Source organism: Amblyomma americanum, chromosome 10 (assembly GCF_052857255.1).
Source record: "Amblyomma americanum isolate KBUSLIRL-KWMA chromosome 10, ASM5285725v1, whole genome shotgun sequence".
In the NCBI taxonomy this organism is placed as follows: Eukaryota; Metazoa; Arthropoda; class Arachnida; order Ixodida; family Ixodidae; genus Amblyomma; species Amblyomma americanum.
In genome coordinates this window covers 146,929,561-146,953,137 of record NC_135506.1, presented here as the reverse complement: position 1 = coordinate 146,953,137, position 23,577 = coordinate 146,929,561, and the positions used below count along the sequence as shown (strand labels likewise).

Sequence of the window (23,577 nt, the reverse complement as noted above, 5' to 3'; positions counted from 1 at the left end):
GTTAGATCATTGGACAATGTTACGCTGAGGTATTTATAAGTGAGCTCATTCTACCGTGACGTGTGAGATTTTATACGAGAAGAGAAGAGGATTACGTTTTCGGTTAAATGACACGAGTTTACATTTATTGGGATTTAGTTCCATGAGCCATTGGTAACACCAGTCCTGTATGCTGACTGTCATTCTGGAGGGCGAACATATCAGAGGCGTAATTGATTGTGTGATAGATGACACAATCATCGGCAAAAATACGGACGTTATAGGGTTTAGGGGTTTTAACGTCCCAAAGTGACTCAGGCTATGAGAGATGCCGCAGTGAAGGGCTCTGCAAATTTCAACCACCTGGGGTTCTTTAACGTGCACTGACATCGCACAGTACATGGGCCTCTAGAATTTCGCCTCCATCGAAATTCGACCGCCGCGGCCGGGATCGAACCCGCGTCTTTCGGGCCAGCAGCCGAGCACCATAACCACTCAGCCACCGCAGCAGCATACGGACGTTATAAGAGACATGCGTTGGTAGGTCATTAATGTATATTAAAAATAATAGCGGGCCAAGGACTGATCCTTGCGGGACACCTGATGTTACGGGAAGAGAACTAGAGGCTTGATTATTAACATAAACATACTGGGTGCAGTTAGCCAGGAATTCGCTTATCAACTATAATATGCTAGGATGAAGGTTTAACCATGAAAGTTTTAGTAGCAAGCGTTTGTGAGGTACTTTGTCAAAAGCTTTCGCAAAGTCCAGGAATATTGCGTCAGTTTGAAGGTTACAGTCAAGGTTCAGATGCAAGTCATTGATGAAAATAGCCAGTTGCGTATCGCAGGATTGGTTCTTACGGAAGCCATGTTGAGCAGGATGAAAAAAATGAATAGTCAAGAAAATTCATTATGTGGGAATAAATGACATGTTCCATGATTTTACATGGCACACTTGTTAAAGAGATGGGGCGGTAGTTAAGGGGTGATTCTTTGTTACCTGATTTGAAGACCAGAACAACCTTCCTCACCTTCCAATCGCTGGGTATGCCACCTGTGGAAATTGATTGCGCAAAAAGTTTGGATAGATACGCTGCGGAAGCATGGCGAGTATTTTCGAGGAACTTGGGGGTGATTCCATCAGCACCCGCAGAAGATGACATCTTGATATTTTCAATAATACATATAATGCCGTGCACAGAAAACATGATTAAAGGCATATGCAAACTCGGGTTGGCAGTTGCAGTAGAAAGTGGCATATCAGTTTCGTATGTGAAGACGGATGAGAAAGCGGTGTTAAAAATATTTGCACATTCTATGCCACTGGTCATCTCGCCAAGTGGGTTAGCTAATGTGACGACCGGAGCCTCAACACAGGCCCCTATGGCTAGCATTTCTGGATATTAGGGGAGCCTACGACAACGTTATTCAAGAGTATTTGTGGGACATACTGGGCACATATTGGATGTGGAAGATGAAGTAATTAATGTTTTAAAAGATATATATAAAGGTAACAGAGTGCTCATAAAATAGGAAAAAAATGTATCAGGGCCTGTAGAGATACAGCGGGGGCTTAGGCAAGGTTGTCCTCTGTCTCCTTTGTTGTTCATGTTGTACCTGCAAGGGTTGGAGACCAAGCTAAAGAGGAGTGGTCTAGGCTTCAACCTTTCTTTTTTCAAGCAAGGGGAATAGATTGAACAGTCATTACCGGGACTAATATACGTGGATGATATAGTGCTAATGGCTGACAACAAGGAAGACTCGCAGAAGTTGATAGACATGTGGCACAGAGGGAGATAGATTAGGTTTCAAGTTTAGTAAGGAAAAATCTGCAGTCATGATATTTAATGATGAGGGAGGCGAGCATAGAACACAGGAGTTCACGCTAGAAGTTGTGGATGAGTACAAGTATCTTGGGGTGTGGATAAATAACAGTGCTGAGCATCTGACAGAGCATGAAAATTATGTAATGAATAAAGCTAGTAGGAATGCAGCTGTCATGAAAAATAGGGCACTGTGGAATTACAATAGGTATGAGGTGGTAAGAGGGATCTGGAAAGGGGTGATGGTCCCTAGCCTGACCTTCGGTAATGCGGTCCTGTGTATGAGGCCAGATGTTCAAGCAAGGCTAGAAATTAAACATCAGGGAGTAGGGAGGTTAGCTTTGGGAGCACATGGCAATACATGAAATCAATGGGTACAGGGTGGTATGGGATGGGCGTCGTTTGAGAGCAGAGAAGCTAGCAGTAAGATAGCATTTGAGGAGCGATTGAGAAAAATGGGAGAAAAGCAGTAGGCTAGGAAAGTTTTCAGATACCTGTACATAAGGAGTGTTGACACGAAATGGAGAAAGCGAACTCCAACAAATATCTGGACAGCAGTAGGGGGGCAAATCAGCAATTATCGGTTAAGAAAAAGGTTAAAGGAACAGACAGCTCTGTGGAAAACAGGGATGCTGATGAATTCGGCACTGGGAACATACAGGATCTTTAAGCAGAAAATTGCCAGAGAAAATATCTATAATTGTAGGGGAAGCTCTTTGTTGTTTGAGGCCAGGACGGGAGTTTTGCGGATTAAGACAGGTACCACGAGATAGACACATTGTGCGTTGCGTGCGGAGAGGAGGAGGAAATGGCTGAACACTTGATACTTTTCTGTAAAGGGCTTCACCCTACAGTAGAAAGCAACGGGACTGATTTATCCAAGGCATTCGGGTTTAAGGACAGTGAAGGGAATGTAGATTTTAAGCAGGTAGAAGTAACCAAGCGAAGGTTATCTGATTGGTGTCTAAAATCAAGACAAGAGTACAATTTCATGTCATGGCTAGGTGGCTTGAGCCACCGCCCGATTTAAAGGGTTCAGCCGTATCCATCCATCCATCCATCCATCCATCCATCCATCCATCCATCCATCCATCCATCCATCCATCCATCCATCCATCCATCCATCCATCCATCCATCCATTAAAGTCCCTCAATGAAGCAAGAGTAATGCAAAGCTTTGAACTTTCCGCTTCTCTCCTCTCCTAGCACGCTTGTTAGCACGTGCTTTTTGGCTCCGCAACAGAGGCTGGCATCATTTTCGGAGGTGATTTCTACCCCCATTGTCAGGGGTGATTTTGTTTTCTTTTTGTGCGACAGTGTTTTGTGGGGAAGTGTTTCTCGAGCTTTGACTTTTACGGCGTCTTCTGTTGCACTTACGGGTGCAACAACTGAGGAGGCAGTGAGAAAAAGGTTCTTCGTCATGCCATCTGGGAAAAGCAATGCGGCTCGCTGAAAGGTTTGGCTTCGCAAGATCGATCAGGAAAACATTGGCCATGTGCTGGATACGCGCCTTTACGATGTGAGTGGCCGTTCTTCGGTTGTCGCATTTTTCTTTTTTTTAGGATTTTTGTGAAGCGCGAGAGACTGCAGTCTTAATGCCGTTTGGCATGGTTGTAGATGCATTCGTTCACTCGCGGGCTACGAAAGCTGTGCTTCTCATTGTCTTAGCACCGCCGTTCATGCTGGTGGCTCTGCTAAGCTTTGCAGGTGTAGGTTTGATGTCGTGGGCATTACGTGGCGTATTGGTTTGGTTCTAGTCGGACTCGTTCACGGGCTCCACTCAAAACTTGCGCTTCATGTTGTTTGAGCTCCGCCATTTACGCTGCTCGCGCTGCAGGTCTAGCTTTCATTCTGCCTACATTGCGCATCGCTGCACTTATTTTTATTGCAGTTTGACGCCTTCCGTCACGAACGTGATACTAAAGACAGGTTCTCGCTGTTTGAGCGATGCTGTTCATGCTGCTCGTGCTGCAGGTCTAGATTTCATGTTGCGCACCTTGCTGACTGTATTTGTTCTGGTACGGTTCATACCAAAATCGGTCGTTACTGTGTTTAGGTTCAATAACTGCAGCTATCGCTTGAATACTCCATATCTGCGTCGATAATACTTGAGAATGCAAGCGAAGACCTCCGTTAAACGTAGATGCATGCATTTTCTTCTTGAAAATTGGAAAATAGTTTTTTTTTGGGGGGGAAGGATATAGTGCAGTATCTGTCTCACATATTGGCGGACACCTGAACCGCACTGTAAGGGAAGGGATAAAGGAGGGGGTGAAAGAAGAAAGGAAGAGGTGCCGTAGTGGAGGGCTCTGGAATAATTTTGACCACCTGGGGATCTTTAACCTGCACTGTCATCTCACAGCTCACGGGCGCCTTAGCGTTTCACCTCCATCGAAACGTAGCCGCCGCGGTCGGGTTCAAACCCGGATACTCCGGATCAGTAGCCGAGCGCCGTAACCACTGAGCCATCACGGCGGGTCAACACTCCGAGGATGTTCACTTCCATTATTAATGGGCTTTGTATTTATTTTATTTCACATATTCTTATATTTATTACCTTGGCTGTATTCACTCTAAAATTACTATATTTTGAAAAAAATATATTTGTGGGAAAAAAATCGGAAATTTTTAGCCGACAACTAAGAAAAATCAACTGGCCAATGCGGCAACACTAGGCGGAAGTGGCATGCGTGATCGAGCTCGCGGCGCAGAGGTTAACAACACTCCAAGGATGTTTCTCTTTTGTCCCTGTTTTTCGCACCGTTTTCTCTATGAATTGAAAGTGGCAGTCGAAGGCCGAATCTTATTCTTTATGGTGTTAAAGATGACAGGATAGAAACGTGGGATCAGTCAGAGAAATTGATTAAAGGCATCTGTCAGACCCACCTTACAATAGAATGGAAGGCATTGCAAAGAACGAATCATGTCGGTCGATTCAACTAGCAGTTCAAATGGCCGATTGTCGTTACCTTTTCCTCCGAAACAAGGAAAAATGGATGTTTTTAAGAACGCTAAATAAAAAAATCAAGGGGTCTGAGTACAGTGAAGATCACAGCTATGCCCTGGAGACACGAGTTATCTGAAAACAATTCAGCGGAAATAACGGACAGCAGCAGTAAGGTTAAGTCTGTGACAAGGCCCTCACCTTGGACACAGAAAAAGAGAAAGGGTTCCAGTCCTAAAAGAGTGTCACCGTACTTTTAAAAAGGTCCTTGCTTCACACAATCTAACTGCAGAAGCATTGTGAACAAAGTAGACGAATTCGCAGGCCTTATTGAATCATTGAAGGCAGACATTGTGTTTGGCACAGAATTGTGGCTGATCCCGTTCATCACTGACACTGAGGTGTTTCCAAATCACTTTACCGCTTATCGGCACAATAGGGTGGTGGTGAGTTTTTGTTAGTTTATTCTTCTTTTTGATGACATAGAATTAGTCTGGTGCAAAGTGACCCTTGCCGATAATACCACATTTATTACTGGATCATTTTATCACCCACGAAATTCTGATGCGAGATCGTCTCTAGAACATTGGTTCAGATAACTGTTGCTGATGATTTTAATCTACCGGACCTTAACTGGTCTAATGGAACCTGTAGAACTGTGACTGGCTGTCGTAAAAATTTGGAAATGAAAAACATTGTTGACACATTAGGCTTCACTCAATACGTGAGTATGCCTACATGCAATAACAACAATTTGGACCTGTTGCTTTGTAATTAACCTAATTTTATAGATTCTGTCACTTGCGTCTCAGGAATAAGTGACCATCTTGCTGTCGTAGCTAGCATTAAATATGAGATCAAGCGAACCAAGACATGCCAATCTAGGAAGGTATATTTTTTTTATAAGGGTGATTATTCTGCCATTTTTTTCAAACTTTATCATTTCGATGGTCTTTGTCATAATACTGATGTTGTGCAACTGTGGCCCTTCTTTAAAAGAAAAGTGATGAAACTGACCGAAAAGTATGTGCCGAGTATTGATTCAGTTAGGCAGAAAAAGTGCAAGAACCATGGGTGATACCAAATATCTAGAGACTAATAGGAGAAGACGAGTATAGCTTGCATTTAAAAGAACATACAGTAATCATCAATTCCGAAGGTTAGCTGAGGTAACTAATCAATTCAGAACTAGAGTACACATTACGAAGGATCGGTACTTCAGTCGACTCAATGACAATATGAAAACGAATCCTAAGTGCTGTATCGCCGGCTGGCACACGCAGCCAGCCAAGCAAGCACGGCGCCAGTAGCCGAACAAAGAAGATCCTTTAATAGATTAGTCGCGGCAATATACACACAGCTAGGGCCACCCGTGGCACCCTCCAGGACATGTTAATATAACTATAATGTCTCCCCTTCTAAAAAAAAATGAGCCAAGGTGGTGGCTCATTTGACTACTTCACATTGGCAAAAATCACATTTCATAGTCCATGAACCATGTGGGTTGCCTTCGCTCCTGCGTTGATCGTCACAAAATTTCTGGTGGTTCCGTTCTGGTTGGTGATGCTTGAGCTGCACTACTTTGTGTTGTTGACAGTCCTGCTGTCGTCTGAGGCGACCCAAGGGTGTTCTGGGTAGTGCCGAACTGAAAACTTGCGACGGCACCAGGCAAATGCTCAAGGTCCCTAGCATACGGCACCAAACGTTCTCAGTCCCACCTGCGGCCATCTCCTAGTTCGTAGGCGTCTTGGTGCCGCTGCTTAACAACATTCAAGGGCTGGGAATACCTAACAGCACCTTTGGGAATGCGCTCTGGCAACTTGACCGATACTCGTTGGCCTGGGTGAAGCTTGGCAACTCGCCGCCTATCCGTGTGCTGTTTGCAACGAAGTTGCTGCTAGCAAAGAAAGGACAGAAGAACTACTTTAATCACAAATAAAGGTTCTTTGCCGTGGATTACCCACAGCGGGTTTTTGGCGAATTCCTAGAATGCTAGGTAACAAATTTCGATGTAGCGAAATTTCAGTACTACGAAGTGAACTGCCAATTTTACCGACTTCGTTATATCGAGGTTTAACTGTACTTCCTCTTGGGCTGAAGTTACATCAGGAGTTCCTCGAGGCTTGGTTTTAGGGCTGCTATTATTTTAGTTTATATTATTGATATTGCTGCCGGGATATCCTCATATTTACGTTTGTTCGCTGATGACTGTGTCGTGTACAAAAAAATAAAAAATGAACTGGATTTTATTGATTTACAAACTGACCTTAGCAGCATTGTCTCATGGTCTGAGAAGGGGAAAGTGCAACTGAAAGCAAAAAAATGTGCCCATCTGTTCTTCATGAAGCGAAAGAAAAAATAGTTTGGTTTGTGGTTTATGGGATTTAACGTCCCAAAGCGACTCAGGCTATGAGGGACGCCGTAGTGAAGGGCTCCGGAAATTTCGACCGCCTGGGGTTCTTTAACGTGGCGGCCGTGTTTTTCTCTTGGATGCCGTCGAGGCCCTGCTAAAGCAATGCCAAATCGTTCATCGCTGTGGCAGCGCCTATCACCCTCAGACCAACGGCCATGTACGTTGACACCGCCCACTCCAACTGGGACCAAGTGCTCCTTTTCGTCACGCACGCGAATAGTACGGGTACTGAGACAATGATGGGCTTTCCTCCTTTCTTTCTCTTATATGGCTGGGAGCCTACATTTACCATGGACACCTGCCTTCCTTATCGCCCTGAGCCTTCCGAGACCACATCACTTTCTGAAGCTCATCTGTAGGCCGAAGAATGCCGGCAACTTGCCCGCTCTTTCACTACACAGCTCCAATGGCATCAGAAGCACCGTCGGGATTCCTCGGACCCTCCCGCGTCATACCCATCTGGCGCCCTTGTTTGCTCTGGGTGCCTTTCTCCACTCCTGGCCTCACCACAAAACTGCTTTCTCGCTATCGTGGACCTTACCGTGTGGTGCAACAAACTTCTCCCGTGAATTACATCGTTGAGCCGCTCGCCCCCTCAAGCAGCGCAGAGAAGAGGTAGACGAAGTGCAGCTATGATTCTCGAGTGACGCCTTTGAGTGTGTCTGTCGTGCCGCCGTCTGACCAACGCCTACCGACCTGCGGTTCGAATAAACACCTTTTACACTGTATAGATTATAGTGCAGTAATGTCCTCTTCTTCCATCTGGAGTTCTTAGGGGCGTAACTGTTTGCTTCAGTTCGTTTTCCATTTTTGTTCTTTCATGGGTGCTTCTCACTGCATAATTTTCCGCCTGTTCTAAATTACTACTCATTTGCCGTCACTTTCAGGTGACATTCTGCAGTTACATGCATTGCTGCATATCTTTATAAGCAATGGGCAGTGTGTGAAGCTAAGCCATCATAACACCTCAAATCGTAGCTATCTGTGGCAGCAACTATTTGATGAAAAATCAACAGGCTTCCCTGGATTTCTGAGTAGTGCAGTCCATGCCTTCACAAGCTATATAGGTTCAGACGAGGTTTGTATTCTCGATCTTTGCAGGAACGACCAACCAAGTTGTTGAGAAAGACACTGTTCACATGGGCTTAAAAGACTCTAGACTGGCTGGTATCGACATTTCCTAAGATTTTGCAGTTTTCAGGCTGCACAGTAACTCCATGAACTGTGAGACATCTAAGATTTGGGTTTCCAGGATGATGTATCTAAGGGAACACCCACTGTGAATAGGCCACGAATAGAAAACAGTGATTTATTTAGATGAATCAAAGATAAATCGCATTAAACTACAGAGGTGGGCAAATAATGGCACAGGGCTGATTCTCTGCTCGTGGAGTTTGTCTCCTTGAGTGTATTCAAGGTACCATGAGCTGCTGCGGTGGCTCACTCGTGGTGCTCCGTTGCTGACCCGTAAGACGATCCTGACCACGGCGGCTGCATTTCGATGGAGGCAAAATGCTAGAGGCTTGTGTACTGTGCGATTTCAGTGCACATTAAAAAACCCCAGGTGGTTGAATTTTCCGGAGACCTTCACTGCGGCGTCCTTCATCGCCTGAGTCGCTGTGGTACGTTAAACCCCCAGAAACCATCAAGGTACCATGAGTTTATGAGGGCAGCAAGGTGTAAATTTGGGCGAGTTGGTAAGTATTCATCATTTTGCTCACAGCGCAACAAGAACGGGATGCAAGACGAAAGGCAAACAGCAGTCTTTCGTCTCGCGTCCCGTTCTTGTTGCGCTGGGAGCAAAATGCTGATCAGGGCATTGTTGAAAAGTTTATGCTTCCATAGGCATGCAAAAATCTGGAATTTCAGTATGTGTTTCAAAAGAATTGCGACCTGAAGCAGTTTTCTACACCTGAGAAAGATTGGTCTATGGAGTGGTCAAGGCTTCCTACTGAGAAAAAGCCAGCAGCGCCTAGCATTAAATCGAGAAGCTGCTGCGAGAGTGGGGACCCTGGGCTTGACGTTCACTGACAGTTTCCTGGACTCCATGCTTCACTGGGATCAAGCAGTGATCACCGGAAAAGACTTGCATGTCAAGTATTGATGCATTAGGTTATTTTAAAAAGGTATTCTTAAAATTGTTGCTTCATTTTGTAATAAAAAGAACATAATCGCCGATACCTTCACGCAGTGCATAAAGCGGTTGAACAAAATTTGGTGTGGGAACAAATTGTCACTTAATATGATGATAAACATTGGTTGCTATTATGTAAAACTCTGATATTGTCAGCCCACCAACTTCGTATATAAATTTTAAAAAAGTTAAATTCGAAAAACTAATATACCATATCTTTTTGTTCACTACTTTATGTGGCCTGTATCTTGCGCACTTTTAACTACAATTTGAGTACAAGGTATTGCTTATAAATTGCTGTAACAGTTATTTCATTGGTGTATATCTGCTGGAAACCTGGAGTCCAAATTGCGTAGCTGATGTTTTCTTTTTGTCGGATGTTTAGATTATGATAATTTCGGTGCAGAAATGTGGTTGCAACACCATTTTCTGTGAAATGTCAGAGGAGCCCACTATGTGTGTTTTAGAGCGCAGCTCTTAGGCGCCTCTCCCCTGTTGAGTGGTGTGGCTCGGTGTAACCGAGCGCAGTGGAGGATAACCATGGCGAAGAGGAAAGCGGAGGAGGAAGGCAGGTTGTGCAGTGGCGACCCGCGATGATGTGATCATTAAGGTATGTGTCGCTAGAAAGAGTAGCGTGACTCATTGGTGTGCGCTGCCCATCTCCGTATGCCTGTGGTTCTGAGTGCCGAAGCAGCTGCGCTCAAAAATTGCATTATCGGGTTTTTGCTTTGTTGTTTCATTTCATTTCATTTTATTACCTTATAGACCCAAGAGGGGTATTACATAAGGGGTGGGTACATATATTTTGGTAAGCAAGTGTTAACCCAACGAAACATGATTGGTAACATTGTTGGCAAAGTTGGATGAGCATGTGATGGCTGCAATGTCGTTGGGTAGGTCGTTCCAGTCTGCTGCAGTACGGGAAAAAAATGATGCAGCAAATGTGGAAGTTCGGGCACGAGGTCGGGAAACTTTTTATTTATTCAATACTGCCAGCCGCCATTTGGTAGCCAAGGCAGGAGTGGAACAAACATACATCGTTGATATAATGCGATGCAACAAAGCAAGCACACACAAAATAAAAAGCGAGCACAGAAGCAATAACAAACACTCTGCGCTTCTTAAGAATACGAAATGCAAAAGTAAGAACATGAACAAACACGCTGCATCTATAACAGTGACACGACAGCAGACAAGAAGGAGTCTTGGTTTGTCAAGCTGACAACGTCACGCGGAAGCCCGTTCCATTCTGATATTGTTTTTAGAAAGAAAGAAAACTGGTAAGCTTGAGTTTGGCATCGTGGAACTACTATTGTCGAGCTGTGTTTGCCGCGTGTTGGGCGAAAAGTATATTCCATGTAAGAGCCAAAATTAATTTTTATTAAATTATTAATAATACCATGCAGCAGTTTTAAACGGTGTAACTTGCGGCAGGATTGAAGCGTCTGGAGTTCAGATTGCCTTAGTAGATTAGTGACAGACACGTGCCTACCATATGCGTTGTAGATAAATCTTAGTGCTTTTTTTTGAACGCCTTTGATGTGATTTATATCTACTTAGGTGTGCGGATCCCAAAGAACGTCTGCATATTCCAGCAGTGGGCATACTAATGCAGTGTAGGCTGTTAATTTTGTTTTAGTTGTGCAGTGCTTTAGGCAATTTCTTAACAGCCAAAGCCTTTTGGGCGCCTTTGAAACCAAATGCCCGATATGCGAGCTCTAGCTTAAGTTACTGCTAAATACAACCCCCAGGTACTTGTATTCATTTACATGAGAAATAGCTGCACCGTTAACTTTATATGTGTAATTATGAACCTGCTTCTTGCGTGTAATTGTCATTTTTGCACACTTTGAGGTGTTTAAGGACATTTCCCAGGACAGACACCACTTAGAAACCTCTGATAGGTAGTCGTTTAGTATACTATGATCCTGAGCTTTTTGAATAGGTAGGTATGGACCTCCTTCACCCCGCGACGTCACGAAGATGCGGTGGCGCTGATGTTAGCAGCGACTTTCGCATGGTAGGCAAAACAGGTTCCGCTTGCCCGTGCCTACCGCAGCTGCCGCAGCTACCGGCGGCTGCTTCAAGCCTGTGAACTGCAGAAGCAGCATGTATTGACCAGCTGCGTCACTGCTGGATCCGCGTAGTAGCATAAAAAATATTAAATTAGCCTCGATAGGTTTCTCGCGCATAAATGCCGCATTCGGAAACTGGCTAACAGCCATTGGGCCACGGTAGTAAAGCGCGGAGTCTGGGAGTCGATACGCACTGCCACTCAATGCACTTAATAGCATGCAAGTTACTGCGTTTATTCACCTGAACTTCAGGATAGTAGGCTGATAATTGCTCAAGGAAAAAAAAGACATATGCAGCTGCACACGTACTTATCACCTTGAGCCAGAGTGCACGGGGCGCCGACAGGTTCACTCGCCCCCAAAGAATGCGTTTTTTTGTTAATAGCACACCATGTTTTAATGGCGCGTTTTATGACATTTAATATTTACTTGAAACTGTTTCTTGATATGGCGACGTAATTATTTCATTCGAAAAGAAGTCTGGTAAGTTGTGTCAATCTTGCGCGGTCGCGTTGGTGTGCTTAGAATAGCGTACCTTAAGTGTGCTAAACGCCATATGCTTTTTCATTGCATCATGCATGTGTCATGTTTCATGAGGTAGTACATGATCGCGAAGCTTGTGTGGAAAGAAGCAGCCGCAGGCGTGCTACTAACAGACACGTGGCGAGATTGAGAGGGGACGCGGCAATAAAAAGTGTTTTCGTTATTCATGCATGCGATATGTAACTAAACTTGGTGCAAATATCAAATTCCTACGCTAGTTTCAGTAATTCCTTTTATTTATAGCTATACCTGGTGCAGTTCTGGGTAATTATAATTAACACCGTCGTCAAGTCCCCCCAAGGTCTCAAATAATTGAGTAGATAGTGCGCAGTTTTTTATGCCAGCATGTACATAAAGCCCTGTTCTGTACGATGACGCGATTAGTTCTTTTTCTATATGATCAGTACTTATGCATGCATAGTTACATGAAAACGTTTCTTACAAGAAATAACACAGTACTGCACGTGTAGGGAAAAAAAAATCGAGAGGTTTATTACGCTCCTCATCGTCTCAGGAATAGTTCGCGACAAATGGAATCATTTGATTTTCATGCGAATTACGAAGGTGAGTGATCCAGTCGCAGAAAATGTGAGAGGTCACAAAACGAACCTTAAAGTTTATGGCATCTTCGCTTTGGTCAAATAAATGCGGCACTGAAATCAAAGAAATTACCTCACAATTTTTGACGACCACACTTCTAAAAAGCGTAATTTATAAATTTGTACTCAATATTTGTGCTATAATTTTTCGTCACGAAACTAGACTTCAGGGCTAAGAAAGAAATAATTCTAGAAATCAAAAATTTTCACCAAATCAACCAGCTTAACAAGAGGACAAGTCGGCCTGGCTGGTGCGTGGTCATGCGGCTAAAAACAGCGCTAAGCGAGACAGAGGAGATCAGGGACACGACGCTGTCCCCACTTTTCGCACAGCGCGACACGTACATACCTCAGCAGACGATGAGCGCACGTCTGCTCCGACGAAAGAAGGCCAGCACTTCCCCTCGCTATTGTCCCGAAGTAAAATCATTCCGGCTAGCGCAGAGTGTCAAAACTTGTTTTATTCAATGCCTAGCGCATAAATAAACGGCAGGAACGCTTTCTACGTGTTTACGACTAACCATATATACAATACAGTGGCAAACTATTTCTCTTTATAGGCCGCACGTCGCCAACGCGACCTCGTGTACTTCAGCAAATTACTAAGTTGGAAGCATCGACCATTGCTATGATTCGCAGAAACTGGAAACGTGCCTACAAGCCTTGAAAACCCGCGCTCAACACCTATCCGCGACGCCACTCCCCAACCTTTTGCCTACCACGAGCTCGCTAGCGACTGCAGTGCCGCCTCGTTTGTTTACAAACATGCAGGAGGTCCATACAACGCAGTCGTCTGCGAAAAAACGGCATCGCACTGGAGAGTCGAAACTTAAGTCATATAAATAAATAAGGAACAGAAGTGGACCAAGCACAGAGCCTTGGGGGACTCCCGAAAGAACTGCAGCTGGCGGAGAATTAGAACCAGAGATCTGGACGTACTGGTGCCGTTCAGAAAGGTAGGAGTCAAGCCACTGAACAAGACGCTGATTTTGCAGCAGATGTCGGAGTTTTGCCATTAGCTTACGGTGCGAAACACGATCAAAGGCCTTCGCGAAATCTAGAAATATTGCGTCTATTTGCCCACCGTTATCCAGGCATGCCAAGAATTCATTGGTTGTGTGAATTAGTTGTGTTACAGTGGACAGGCCACGCCGAAACCCATGCTGGCTACTAGAAAAGAAATTGCCACTTTCTAAAAAAGTACTCAAGTGCTTGAAAATGAAATGCTCCATAGTGTTACCCGAAGTACATAATAGTGAAACTGGCCTGTAGTTACTTACACAAAGTTTATCGCCGGATTTGTGAATGGGAATGACCTTCGCAATCTTCCAGTCAGTTAGAACTTCGGAATTTAAAAGGCTTTCATTATAAATGACCACAAGGTATTTAGCACACCATTCTGCATAGCGGAAGAGAAACGTATTCGGGATGGTATGTGGTCCGGGCGACTTTCTTGCGTTTAAATTAAGCAGGGCAGCAACAACTCCTTCGACAGATATTATTAAGTCTGGCAAGATAAGGCACGGAGACTGAAATTCAGGGGTGTGCGTACTATCCGTTGTAAACACTGAAGAAAAATAATCAGTGAAAGTTGATGCAATGCAATAAGGATCATTAATTTCCCTGTGATTTGAACGAATTTTACTAACTGGATCCTTCTTCTGTGTTAAGTGTGTCCAAAATTTTGCGGGGTCTGTAGCGAGAAACTTATGCGTTTTAACATTAAAAAAGTTATACTTAGATTGTTTTATTTTCATGCGCCGCTCTAAGTGAAGGGACTGCAAAGAAACGTGACCTGTTCTAAATCGTGTGGATCCTAGGTGCTTGATGCGACGTTTAAGCTGGATCACTTCACGCGTAATCCATGGACTAGTGCGATTCATTTTTCTATATTTCTTCGGCAGCAAGATACGTGCCCAAAAGGATGACGAATGCAATGAGATATGCGGGCTGGAGGGACGACATAGGGTGCGCGGCCGAGTGAGCTATGGAAAAATTTATGAAACAAGCAAAGGCTGGCAATGCGGCGACGAGACGATAAGGGCATTAGGTCGGATTCAGCTTTCAACGCTGACACACTGATGTCGTAAGAATATGATGAATGAATGAATCTGGCTGCTCTGTTTTGGACTGATTCGAGTGCATTTATAAGGTAAGCTTGGTGCGAGTTCGAAATGGGTGAGGCATATTCTAATTTTGGTCTGACAAGGGATTTGTACGCTAATAACTTCACATGTTTAGGGGCTTGGCAGAGGTGACATCTTGAAAATCCTAGTGTTTTATTAGCGGATGAAATGATGTTCGTAGCGTGTGTGCTCCAGGACAAGTTGCTACACAAGGTAATGCCTAAGTACTTGTATGATAGAACCGGGTGTACAGGGAAGTTAGCTATGGCATATGGGAAATGAAGTGGGTTGCGGCGACGCGTGAAGGACAAGATTTTACATTTTTGAGGGCTAAGTTCTATTAACCAATTGCACACCATTCCTGGATGCGGTTAAGGTCGTATTGAAGAGATGTTTGGTCAGAAGCATTATTAACCTTGTGTTAAATTACACCTGAGGAATCAAAAGTGACACTAGAAAGGGAACAGTTGGGTTTTAAAAATCCTTAACGTAAATTGTCGCAGCGTTGTAAACAAAGCTGCAGAACTTCTTGAAGGCATGCTGTTCTCACATGACGCGGACATTGCCATGCTTACTGAGACCTGGTTAAGCAATGAAATATTTGACAGTGAATTTGTTTCCAAAGACTATAGGGTTTTTCGTGGCGACCGGGACAGAACAGGTGGAGGAGTGGCAATTTTAATGAAATCATCATTGCAATTTTTTCAAGATGCCTGATGCTCAAGGCATTGAAGCCATATTTTGCAAAACATACATCAACAAGGTTCGCTTTGTTCTTGGTGCTTTTTACAGGCCTCCAATTTCTTCTGTTACGGTCTTGGAAAACTTTAGAGCATATTTACAATGCCGTGTAAGAAGAGATGATAGACTAATACTGGCTGGTGATTTCAACTTGCCTAACATTGACTGGCACACCTTTTCATCATGCTCTGCCCATAACGCTGATACTGTAATGCTCGACATTGTGTTCACATTTGACCTGCTGCAAGTAGTAAACAATTTTACAAGAGTGCAAGGTACCACAGGATCTATTCTAGATATATTTTTTGTAAGTGGTGCCATCCACAACTTCATCAGCTGTGACATCACAGACGGAATATCTGATCACAAAGCTGTGCTGCTGTGCTTGTCAGATGTGTACCCAGATCGACAAACTAGCGTGCAATTTTTTCTCAATTTTTCGCATGCGGAAGACGAATCTATTCTGGATATGCTTGATTCATGTTTTGATAACTCTAGGAATAGCTCTGATAGTGTGAACGGCCTATGGCTTACCTTTAAAATGATTGTTTCTGATTGTATTGCCCGTTTCATTCCCAAAATTGCAAAAAAAATCTGTGTACTGTAATCCATGGATCTCTCGGGAGGCGTTACGCATGCAGCGAAGGCTTAAAAGGTTAAAAAAATCAAGCAGAAATTCAGCATTAAAACCAATTGTGGAAGCAATATCAGAGCAACTTAACCAGAAAATAATTTGTGACAAAGAAAAGTATTACGGAACGGTCCTTCCTTCGTTCATTAGAACGTCTCCTGAGAGGTTCTGGTGCCAAATCACGCCCAAATCTTCTTCCACAAACGAATTCATCATAGACGGCAAATGTGTGCGTAATGAGGCTGTTGTTTGTTCCGCGTTCAACAAATTCTTTCACTGAGTATTCACAGAGGACAACGGTTGTCTGCTCAACTTTTCTACAGCACTCCCTGCCATATCAGATGTTGTACTTTCAGAGACTGGTGTTTTTAACTTGCTTTTGAACATTGATGTTAAAAAATCAGCAGGTCCCGATAACATACCAAACGCTTTTTTGAAGCGCTATGCGGAGTGGTGCGCAAAATACCTAACAGTAATATTCACCAGATCTTTACTTGACTATTTTTTACCGGATGACTGGAGGACAGCCGCAATTAAACCTCTGCACAAAATTGGAAAAAAAGCTCACATCGAAAATTACCGACCTATATCTCTAATGTCGACATCATGTAAAATTTTAGATCATATAATTCATAAACATATATTAAGTTTCTGGAAGAGCACAAAGTACTTACCGATTTTCAGCATGGTTTCAGGCGTGGGTTTTCTACAAGTACACAGTTAGTTGAAACTGTGCATGACTTTGCTCAGTCGATTAATCAGGGAAAGCAAACAGACGCAATATTCATGGATTTCCGCAAAGCATTTGATAAGGTGTTGCATAACAAATTAATTCATTAATTAAGTTATATTAAAAACGACCGGATACTTACATGGATTACAGCTTACCTCTCAAACAGCTGCCAATTCGTCACTCTAAACAATATATCTTCTAGCGGTGTCCGGGTTATGTCTCGTGTCCCCCAGGGATGCGCTTTGCAACCACTCTTATTTCTACTGTTTATTAATGACATTGTGGCAGATCTTTCCGTCTGCGTGAAACTGTACCCGGATGACTGTATTTTATATCAAGTGGTGTCTTCAGTTGATGACCAGGTACATCTTAATAATGACCTAGCGAGGGTGGTTGCATGGTGCAACAAATGGCAGATGTGCATTAATTTTGAAAATCGTTTTTATGAAAATTACAGACAAGAAAATACCTCTTCATTTTGTGTACGGTACTAACAACATATCATTATTAGAGGTGACAGAGTATACATATTTGGGCCTATGGATTACTAACAACCTTTCGTGGTCAAAACACATAGACGCTGTTGTAGGAAATTCAATGCGGAAACTTTTTCTAGAGGCGCTTATTAAAGTCATCCCCACCTAGTGTTCGTCTATTGGCATACAATTTCCTCATCTGTCCGTTGCTAGAATACGCTGTAATCATCTGAAACCCTTTCACGGTAACAAACATTCAGAAATTAGAGCGAATACAGCATAAAGTAGTTAGATTTATTTTTAACTCATATGGCCGTGCATCTGTAAGTGAACTCGTGAGGTGAAGTGGGTTACCCCCAGTTGTGGAGCGCAATCGTGTTTGTCGATTAGTTTTTCTTCCAGCTCGTAAAAGGTCATTATAAAGTTAATACTTCTAATTATTTTGCTTACTCCTCAGGTTATAACACGAGACAAAGGCATGCACTAACAATAACCCCTTTGAACGCACGAAATAACTGCTTTAAATATTCTTTTTTTTCTGGGGACAGTTACCGAATGGAATAAACTTAATAGCGAGACGGTTAATCATAATTCTTTAGTGATGTTTAAAAAGTGCCTGCAATTGTTATGAATTTGAGTGTTTATATGCTTGTATTTTGTTTGCTTTTTTCCCACCCTGCTATGATCTGTACTAGATCGCAGTATCTATAAATAAATAAAAAAATAAACAATCATCGGCGAACATGTGAATATTACTAGATACATGCATTGGTAAATCAATAATACAAATTAGAAATAGAAGCGGACCGAGGACAGACCCTTGCGGGACGCCTGACATTACTGGGATAGGATTAGAGTTGCGGTTAACGGTGACATACTGTGAGCGGTTAGTCAAGAATTCTTCTATCGATTTTAAGATATTAGAGGGGAGGTTCAAATATGAAAGTTTTAGTGGTAAGCGTTTGTGAGGAACCTTGTCGAACGCTTTTGCCTAGTCCAGAAAAATAGCATCGGTCTGTAGTTTAGAGTCAAGATTAGCATGCAGATCATGAATAAAAATGGCCAGCTGTGGTGCTGAAAATGATGGCGGTATATCAATTTCTTTCGTAAATACAGATGAGAAGGCAGAGTTAAACATCGCAGTGCACCCAGCATCAGTGAAAACTGTGCCTGACTCATCGGTGAGGGTTATTTCTGGTGCGTGATGCGGTTTGATAACTTTCCAGAACTTTCTGGGGTTACTAGTTAGCATATTCGGCAAGTCCGAGTGGAAAATGGTATGCTTGGCATTAGAAATAGCGGCGAGATATGATCTTTCAGTTTCGCGATATTTTACCCATGCGCTATGCGTCCCCTGAGACTTGGCTGAACGGTAAAGGCACTTCTTTTTGTTCTCGAAACATTTCAGTGTTTTAGTAAACCATGGCTTTTGTGATTAGAGCGAAAACTAATTTGGGGGATGAATCTATTAGTTAGACTTTCTAGTTTGTCTTTGAACAGCAACCAATTTTCTTGAACACTGTGGAAATGAAAACGTGACGAGAAAACTTGAAAAAACGCGTTAAGTTCATTATTTATGACGTTATAATTCCCTTTGTCATAAAGACGGATGGTTTTATGGTATTTGCGGCGCCGATTTGGCGTAAGGAGAAGGTTAGCATGAATTACTTTGTGGTCGCTTATTTCAGGTAGGTATGTAATGGGCTGTACGCTGTCTGGGTAATTGGTTAATAAGAGATCTAAAATAATTGCGCAGTTCTGTGTTACACGGGTAGGTTCAAGTATTACCTGAGTAAGGACGAGGTTGATGCAAAAATCTAGAAATTCCCTTGTTTCTACATTGTTAGCTATAGGTGTGGGCTGGTTATGCCAGTCAATCTTCGGAAAATTATAATCGCCGAAGAGGAAGATATGTGAATTAGGATGCTTTGTGGACAGTTTACTTAGTATGTTATTAAGCTGACGGCAAAAATCCTGGATACCATGTGGAGGCCTATAACCAACGCCCAGTAAAACTTAGGTGCTGCGTGAAAGATTAGCCACAACATTTCGGTTCGTGATGAGGTGATTGCTAATCTGATTGTGAGGGACGAGTTACTATTTCTTTGACTGTTTTCATGGTTTCATCGAACATGTAGCGCTTGGGACCAATATGCAATGTCTTAAAGTTCAGAGCAAATTTTGTTGTCCTTTCTTTAGCGTAAGCGACTAGGTGCTTTCGCGTATTTCGTACCTTGAGGGAAAAGTCCTCGCTGACGCTGAAGTTAGTTTCCTTAAGCTTATGAGCATTTGATAATATGGCATCTTTAATTTTAGATGAAGTAAACTTGACGATGATTGGACGAGTGTGGTTAGATTTGTAACGCCCAAGGCGATGGGCACGTTCAGTGTTCTCAGGGTTAATTGTTATATTCAAGTTCTGACAGCAATGGTTGATGACTGTTTCCTCAGAGCCTGCAAAATTTTCGGATGGGTTAGTGTCGGGAATGCCATTGAAAAAAGAAAAATGAGGGGTGTGCGAATATCGAAATTTTCTAATACAAATCGAATACGAATATGAAGAAAAAATGGCTTCGAATATCGAATCGAATGTCGAATTCAGCACAAAAAATAAATTCAAAAAGATAAACAAGCAAAAATTGTTGCTCATATTTTTTAAAAAATAGTGTATGGCCTTCGCAACTGAAATAAACAAAACTAGACTGCCTGAGCACCGTATAAAAAAAAAACGATGTGCACAAAAATGTATACTACTTAATTGAACTGCATTACAGTATCCAACCTGTAATGTGGTCAGGCAAAATGCAATCCATAACATGACAAGACTGGAAACAAAAATAACATGATGGCTAGTAAAACCTCATTAATTCGGATTTCAAAGAACTGACATAAATGCCCAGGTTATTTGAAGGTCGATTTATAAAATGCCCCGAGGCCCCGAAAAAAAAAACTACGAAAATGCGGTAGTCTTATGAGGCGGCTCTATCGTGCAAACACCTCTAATCCCGTGACGAGCGCATAGTTTCGGCGTGCTGGAAGACATCGCGAATGTAAGCGAGATGAGAACGCGCATTGACATCGGAATGGCGAGACTGCTTCTAATAAAGGAATAAAAAATGACGAGCGACGTGTCAGTCAGCGTCTGAAAGCGGCACGGTTCTGAGATTGGACTACTCGCGAATGCGCGGGCCGACAGTTGCCACTGTAACGGGCGAGTGGCCAAGCTCAGAAACCAAAACTACGCGGCCAGGTTATTTCTTTGACCTAGTGACAGGGGCCCTCCGAACATTGCTACGCCTACCGTTAGGCCAACTTATGAGGTGCATGGGTTACAGTGCAACATGCAATACGCGGGATTTTTACAGGATCGCTTGCCCTGTTGCGACACCTCGACTTGCCCCCTCGGGAGCCTCATGCGAAATTCCGCAAGTAGGCTTTCCCGCATTGCGTAGTTGACCAAAACAAGATGGCGGTGGTCTCGCTCAGAGAGTTGCCATGGGTGCGGACATTAATTATATAACATATTACGGAAGGATAAAAAAATAAACGCGCTTTCGCGTTGCAATTGTTAGAAGCGGGACGTCCCCCACGTTGTTCGCAGCACGTGTGGTATGTGGGAAAGCCCACTTGCGGAATTGCGCACAAGGTCAAGCCTAGCGGCATCGGAATGCGATCGGTCCACGCGATAAACGATGGAAAAGAAAGAGAACAGGGCCTTTATATTGTTTTCCTGGAACTTTAAACTCTATACTCAGATAATTTGCCCAGATATTGCGCTTTTGCAACAACCAGATTTACGAAAGTCTGCGCGGTATACGATCACTGCCGGCGAGTATTCGGGAATTTTGGAATATTCGTAAATTCACGAATATGAACCGAATATGAAACATATTCGATTCGTATTCGAAATTTCGAATATTTGCACATCTCTACATAGAATATAAGATTATTGCGACGCGAGCGATTTTCTGCATCCTCAATTCGCGCATCTAGAATGTCTAAATGTCCAGCAATCCTAGCACTCTCAGATTTCATTGCTTCGAAATCGGTTTGAAGATCTGAAAAAGCTTGGAAATGGGCCTCTAGATTGGTCATTCGCTTAGTCAAGCCGGCTATGGCAACTTCAGTGGAATTGACCTGAGTTTTGAGATCTTGTATTTCGGAAATGAGCGTGGCTTGACCGGCGGATATATTTTTTAGTTCAGCGAGCACATCCTCGATAGTGTTAGGGCCTGGGTTAGATTCAACAGCACCTACCAAGAGCAACAAGGCACGCAAAACATTGCCGCAATCGGCTACAAGAAAAACGCAGCACTGCGGGCTCGGCAGCTGCACTAAGAAATAGTTGCTAGTTTTTTTTGCAAGCAGAAAATACTTGTTACCAATCTGCATGACGAATACCAAAGGGTTAGTGACTTGTGCGGGTGCACAGCCACCGAGCGCACAGAGCGGCGAAGGTGGTTGCAGCACCTTAATATCGGCGGGTGATGACTGTGGTGATGCGGCTTTCCATTGAGCATCCAGGAATAGAAATCCGGGTAGTGGCGCTGCCGCACAGGATGAAGCGTTGATGTCGGGCGGAAGCAGGAATTGGATGCCGTGATCACAGCAGCTGGGTGCTGCAGTCGACACCGTGGTGGGGGGAAGGGCGAGCAGAGGAGCAAAGAGCGCATTGGCAGCGATGGCAAACACCTGCATGACGAATACCAGAGGATTAGTGACTTGTGCGGGAGCACAGCCACCGAGCCCACAGAGCGGCGAAGGTGGTTGCAGCACTTTTATATCGGCGGGTGATGACTGTGGTGATGCGGCTTTCCATTGAGCATCTAGGAATAGAAATCCAGGTAGTGGCGCTGCCGCACAGGATGAAACGTTGATGTCGGGCAGAAGCAGGAATTGGATGCCGTGATCACAGAAGCTGGGTGCTGCAGTCGACACCGTGGTGGGGGGAAGGGCGAGCAGAGCAGCAAAGAGCGCTTTGGCAGCGATGGCAAACACCTGCATGACGAATACCAGAGGATTAGTGACTTGTGCGGGAGTGCAGCCACCGAGCCCACCTTAATTAATGGATTTCTGCTTAATTAATGGATTTCTGGACTGCCACCATGCTTGCACACACTCTTTGGTAGCAGTTGAGTGCGCCACAGAGCCTCCCGTGTCTGTGATTTGATTTTCTGATTGATATTGGTGCTGTCTCAAGTGTGCCACTTTGAAACTGCTTTGGTGCCTTAAGCTCTGGGCTGTCTTTTGCTGCAGACAACGTGCTGCCTCACTAAGATGATGGAAGCCGAAACCAAGGAGAGCATAGGGGATGTATTTATTCATAATTTGTATTGTTTAGCAATGGGAGCTTGATAGAGTAATTATTTTTTAAAGATAATTGATTAGGAAGGGGAAGAAAAAACCGCCGCTGGTGAGATCTCAAGTTGTGGGTTCGGATCCCATCGGTGGCATGTTTTTTCTTCTGCTTTCTAATCAGTTAACTTTAAATAGTTACGCTATTAATCTCGCATTGGTGAACACCACAATTATACGTAGCATCCCCTATGCTCCTTGGTTTCGGTGACTGCTTGCTTCCGTCATAGCGTGCCCCTCAGACTGGTAGAGCTAGAAGCGACCTGGCCTGCTTGTGGCTATGCTTCAAGCAAGGGTCATTGGCCGTAAACAGTAAGTGGATGCGAGGAAGACGGGCAGCAAAGAGAAGCTCTGTTGGCACTGACACATTGCTGTTGAAGATGGAAAGAAATGGTTCACCATGCTAGCTGGTTGTAGGGGGTGCATGGTAAGGAACCACGTTGGTGAGATTATTATTTGTGTCACTAAAGAAACTCTGCTTTGCAACAGTGCTTGGTCCTCCCCTGTTTGCAGTTGGAGAGGTGAAAGTGGTTTTTGATAAGTCTCTCATTGGCACTGTCTGGAAGCAGAGCACACTGGGAAGCACAGGCCCGAAGGAAGACTAGATGGGGCACACAGCAGCCAAGTTCCCTGTCCTCTGAAGCATGTCGTGATCACAGCAGTAGCTTGGAAAGAGTGACACACACATAGCTCTGTCGGCTCACAAGTGTCGGCGCGGTCCGCAACTGTCTTTAGCAGAAACATCTGGCGATGCATTCAAGTAGGTGCACCTTGTTCTTTCCAGGGAAACAGCTCCTCTCTGATGTGCTTCCAAAGGTAGTTGCCAAGACCTGAAGCTAGTGTGGTTGTGCAGGTGACAGGGCACAGAGTGGTTGCTCGCCTAAACGGAGCTGTTCTTGCCTCATTTCTCTCGCTGTGGCACCCCCGTTCACACAAACTGCTTCTTTCGACGCTCTTTCCTCCTAGGTATACCTGCACGGAGAGGAGGGAACAACCACTGAG

At 43.9% G+C, this 23,577-nt stretch overlaps 1 protein-coding gene across 3 annotated transcripts in view; it reads right to left on the bottom strand.

Annotated features, from left to right (window-relative positions):
• Positions 1 to 16,856: 16,856 nt before the first annotated feature.
• shf (WNT inhibitory factor 1) overlaps positions 16,857 to 23,577 on the bottom strand; it is a 492,096-nt gene continuing 485,375 nt past the window's right edge. For all 3 annotated transcript variants that reach the window (XM_077641125.1, XM_077641124.1, XM_077641126.1), the window contains exon 10: positions 16,857 to 23,547. In XM_077641125.1, the coding sequence (XP_077497251.1) occupies positions 23,538 to 23,547 (10 nt within the window). In that variant the 3' untranslated portion in view covers positions 16,857 to 23,537. The remainder of the gene's footprint in view (positions 23,548 to 23,577) is intronic.